Source organism: Aplysia californica, unplaced genomic scaffold (genome assembly GCF_000002075.1).
Source record: "Aplysia californica isolate F4 #8 unplaced genomic scaffold, AplCal3.0 scaffold00048, whole genome shotgun sequence".
In the NCBI taxonomy this organism is placed as follows: domain Eukaryota; kingdom Metazoa; phylum Mollusca; class Gastropoda; order Aplysiida; family Aplysiidae; genus Aplysia; species Aplysia californica.
The window spans coordinates 2,003,768-2,009,228 of NW_004797318.1; the positions used below are offsets into that span (position 1 = coordinate 2,003,768).

Genomic DNA, 5,461 nt, shown 5'->3' on the forward strand with positions numbered 1-5,461 from the left:
ACATAGTAATATGCGTAATATGTATAAGTATAAAATTTCTATGAGAAAAAATATGCACGCAATGAACCTGGCAATTCGTTCGCTAAAAATATAGAATGCAATAAAAACTCATGAACAGTTACAATAAAATTGAAACTTAAATAGCTAGAAACATTCAATTAAAATATTCGTTCTCTATAAATAGAAAAACATATCCATTCTCTCTCTCTCTCTCTCTCTCTCTCTCTTTCTCTCTCTCTCTCTCTCTCATTCTCACACGCTATTTTTTCAGTCTCACAGTCAGGAATACACATGCTTATATGGTCGCTTTTATAAGGATAAGCAGGCTGACCCAAATTTCGGGAGTTTCCCCACTCTGGAAAGCTGAACCTCAAGGGCAAGACATGTCTGGTTCAACAGACTGGTGAGTACTTTTCAAGACTCACGTGGAGGCGTCTCAACGGTTTAAGGAGGAAATCTACAAGCTTGCACTGAAATATGAGGGCAGGGTGGTGTTTTATATAGGCCTGCTACAGCTCGTGGGGAGCGAGATGGGGGCTCTGATTGTTCATGTAAATGGGGTCAAGCCAGCCATGCCAATGAGGGTAAGAAGGCCCCCCATGTCTGACACCTGTGACGTCATTGCTGCGAGCTCTAGTATCACATAATATACAACCTCTTTGTGAGTTTTATATACCTGTCCAGATTGTAGCCATACTTGACACTGCCAAAAAGGATGACCCCGGCGTAGGCGTAAAAGAGCATAAGAAGGAACATGCCCATGATGATGAAGAACGAGCGCAGCACCGACATCACCACAGTCAGCATCAGCATCTTCAATGTCGCCTACAGGAAAATAAACGGTATGGTAGGGTGAGGTGCTATAGCTCTTTACTGTCATAGTCATAAAGCGCATAGTGCATGGATATGTGCTTTATAAATGCAATTCTTATTCTTCTTCTTCTTCTTATTATTATTATTATTATCATTATTATTATTATTATTACTATCATCATTATTATCATTATCATTATTACTTTTATCATTATTATTATTATTATTATTATTACTGGTGTCTGTGGGGTAGCAGTATGGGCTTCTTTGTCATACACGGAAGACATTGGTTCGATTCTTGTTTTGGAAAGTTCTTTTACTCAGTACGCTATTGCTGTCTGTCTGCTGGGACATTGGATCCCTTTCGCCTGGGTTGACCCTGACAGGCAGGATCGATCAAGCACCCTCCCCTCCCCCCCCCCCCCCTTCAAAATAATCAAAAATGTGTTGATGTGGGTGTTTAACATCTATAATAACTACCACTGCACAATGCCTCTTTTATGTCTGTGTGTTTATCTGAAAAACCCAGGGTCTCTCGATGTTACATTATAATGTCCTAAAGGATTGGGCTGGGTAGATGGAAGTCATGAAAAATGCCCCTGTAAGTTATTCAAATCACAGTCATCAACATTGTAGTTCTTCCTCTCTCAAGACGATTGTACAAGTTTAACACTCCATGGACATAAATTGTAAATCATTTATATAACAAATTGCTTCAGCCCTGCTCATCACAGCCACCTAGCAAACAATGTAAGATATAGTATTTTAACAAAAAGCCAGAGACCTTCCGAAAAATTAAGTATTTTCTCTCACTTCATTTGTAATCAAGGCAAAGAGCCTCGTCCGATACTGTAAGTTTATCTAAAAGAAAGGGCGCTCAGATTTAACAACATTCTCCTACAAGGACTGAGATAAGTATTCGGAGAACAATTCAAACTCACCAAACCACTGAAATTGAATAAAACTATTATAGGGATTCGAACCACATTCATCAACATCATTGTCTTTATACCGACTATGTTATCAGTGAATCTCCACACAGGAAAACATACATTCAAGTGATAGCTGTAATTCTGATCCGCTAATTCTAATTTTCCTTCTCGGTTCTTCAAGGGGAACACAGAACGGCAGCCTTCTCTGAGCTTGATCCACGTATTGATTTATTCACATCCCTGAAGATTGTATGTAACCTATCAATGCACAGCTTCAAGACAGAAGAAAATCTCCCAGCTACAGGATGGCAGGTTTGCTAAGGTATCAAAAGTACAGATTTTGTATTGTATGTACCCAACAGCAATCCCCCCCCCCCCCCCAATGGATGCAAACCATTGCTTTCACTAACTCTTTATCTCTGGCAAGCTGCTCCCAGCGGCTCGCCGTCAGAACTCTTGTGGTGGTGAGTCGCTTACAGGGGCTCAGGGTTTTCCTTTACGATGACTTCGACTTCAAATTACTTTTTGGCAATTTTGCCAAAAACAGGTTTCTTTTATCAGGAGTTCATCCATAAGATAAAGAACTATCGAAATAGGTTAATTTGTTTTGATTTAATAACCCATTAAGTGACGTTTTTGTCCTTTTCAGATTTAGTACCAAAAAAAGGGGCCCGGCATAATGAGTTTACCGACCTCAGAGATAAAAGAGTTAAAATGTGAAAACTTTCTGTTGTCAATAAAATGTTTTATTTTAACTACCAACACTTTGTCTAACAGAAGCAACGAGTACCAAACTGTGGTGTCCTTGTGTGGGTTCATTCAGGTACCCTTAAAATAAACACAGAGTTCACCATTCTTAGACACACATGAAAGTTAATTTCTAGGTCCTTTCTACCCCACATTTACACTATGATTAATTCACAATCAAAGCCCTGGCTTCCACTCCATGAACTATCCTATCTAGGTTTATTGCTTTAAGAAGAGGCAATAATTAAAGGCTTATGTTCCTGAAGGAATGGTAACCAGAGACCCAACGAACAGACAAACAGACAACAATACAGATAGCCGACACAACTCAAACATAGCCCATTCTAAAGCAAATCTAAATCAACAGCATCTGAAATGTGTTAAAGCCTGGGACATAAACATGATGGATGTACCGACAGATCTCCGCCGGCAGAGAACCACTCACATGTTTCCCTGTGACCGTGAAGAATCTCAGCACAATCACGATGTAGCCCAGCGAGTTGATGGTGTCCGACTGCAGAGCAATGCAAAAAACTGGAATTAACTAACATTGGACATAAAACAAAGTACTTTACTTCGTCATAGTCATACTGGTCATCTGACCTCAGAGTACCTAAGGTGAAAGAAATGTTTCTGTTATACGTGACACGACATGATGGAATCAGGCGCTTGTCAATTTTTAAGCATATGGAGATATTAGTATCATCTTAAAGCCTGTGTATTAATTGTCTTGCATTTGGTGAAAAAAATACCCATCTCTCTTGAAAAGACAAGATATTTGCAATTGAAGAAGGTGAGGGTCACCTGGTATCAGAGGGAAAATTAGTGAGAAAAAGTTTGGTCTTTTCCAAAGCTTGACTATCTATGGAAACTACAATTTTACTATTTTTTGTGGCTTAGATCAAAGCTTTTCAGTAAAATGTACACATAATTTTGTAGTTAAATAGACATAGATGGTGTTGAGTGAAAAAAAGAAAATTAGGAAAAAAAATTGCCTAAAGGCAAAAGATACATTATCAGTTTTCTTAATTACATTGTTTGGCGAGCGCCTGATTTCACCACACCACCTCACATATGTCTATCTAGCTGCCTCAGTTTGAAAGCTGTTATGATGCACATATTTTTTGCTTCTAGGGTAAAACTACATTCCCCCCGACATAATAACTGGGGTTGGCTACTGCAGACTATTTGAGGGGAATGCCACTCTATGATAGGCTGATACAGACGGTTTCACGGTCGGCAATAGATGAAGGGCTTCTCTGGAATTTGGATAAGCATACGAGTTTTGAATTAACAAATCCTAGATAAAAGCCAAAAAGTAAGATACTTTGACTCAAGTCAATGTCCTCTAAAAATAAAAGGATGAAGTTTTGTTTTTTCTTCAAAAATTAACTGAAGAAATATTTCTCTCATGCAAGAAATGTACCTCTTTTTTTTCTCTTCTTTCTCTATGTTTTTCAACACTTAATGCCTCTACTTATCACAAAGCTTTAGAAACTAATTGCTTTATATAAGTCTAGATACCTGTTTTGACACGGAATCTGAACTAAAGTATTATCAAGTCATCAATAATATTGCCAATAATTTATTTAGTTGATACAATTTCATCAATTGACTAGCAGCTATTGACTACCACCTCTGTCCACCTATTCCATTCGCCCCTATCCTTCCGCAATCAAAATTTGTGCTCTGGACAACCTGCAGAGGTTTTGATAGGAACTCAAATATACAGAATTGACATGAAAATGACAGTCCATCTGTAGAAACGTTCAGTGTTTCATATCTTTTTTTTATCTGAACAAATTTATGTAAATAAGTTGATAGACATTTGCTTAGAGAACATAATTCAAGAAAAGAGAAAATTAGGAACATTTTCAGACCAAAAGGGAATGTCAAGAGCAGACAGTTGAAAAAATGTCTTGATCATTTCTAAAAGAATCAAAATTGGAAAAAGGGGGAGGAAAATGCTTTCCTTTTTCAAAAATCAACGTGCAAGGTGTCACTTACATGGTTTACAAAATACTAGATGAATCAGGTGCAGCACAAAAAAATCTATCTTCACGCTCTCTAATAGCTCATGCACTGAACATTCATCTCAGAAAAAACATAATTTTTGAAGTTCTTGAATTTTCCACCGGCTGGGAAGAACGGATAATGCAATTGTAAACATGCCTCAAGTCCAGATATAGATGGAAAAGGACGATTATATTCAGAAATGTCTTTAAAAATCATTCTCTTAATACCACTTTTAAGAAGCAGGTCTACAATTTATTGGTATTAACCTTTTTTCAGATCAACTTCATTTATCAATAATTTGAGCAATCATATTTATGTGTGATTATTTCATTTCTAAGAATGAATTTATCAACATACAAAAGAGCCCTGTCATAAAACATCATCATCAGCAAAAAATATGCTTTAATTCATCTACATTGAAACACAGGAAGGAGTGCACCCAAAGTAGAAAAAAAAATTGGGAGAATCAAAAGCAGAACTTTCTGAATGGAGAGTGATGCAGCTTCTTTGAGCTACGGAATAAAAAACTGAGAAAGTCCTCAAATGCTGCGTGCAGGCATGAGTGTTTGGGGCAGTCAAAATATCTGGAGGGGATCCAACCATTCTTGAACAACTTCACATCAAAGCAAGTCTTACAAGTGTTTGAGACAGTGCGACAAAGAAAGGTATTGGAAGATTTACAGCATTCAGGATGGTAGGGGGAAAAAAGTGTAACAAATGCAAAATCCCAAGACCATGAGAAAAACTGTAACAAAAGCCATTCCGTAGATTTGTATCTTTGTTAACGAAGTCCCCAAGACATAAACCAAGTTCCATAGGACAAAGCATTTTGTTAGTGAAAATCAATACCTTTCCCAGAAAGTGCCTGAGAGGCTGGAAACAAAACAACTGGAAGGTTATAGCTACTGACAAATGAAGACGAAGAAACACAGACAAAGAAACACAGACAAAGA

At 37.6% G+C, this 5,461-nt stretch overlaps 1 protein-coding gene across 1 annotated transcript in view; it reads right to left on the reverse strand.

The window, feature by feature from the left end:
- LOC101861494 (sodium leak channel non-selective protein) overlaps positions 1–5,461 on the reverse strand; it is a gene marked incomplete in the record, with an annotated part of 77,838 nt that overhangs the window by 18,450 nt on the left and 53,927 nt on the right. The window contains 2 exon segments of the mRNA XM_013079319.2: positions 677–825; positions 2,938–3,006. Of these exon segments, the coding sequence (XP_012934773.1) occupies positions 677–825; positions 2,938–3,006 (218 nt within the window).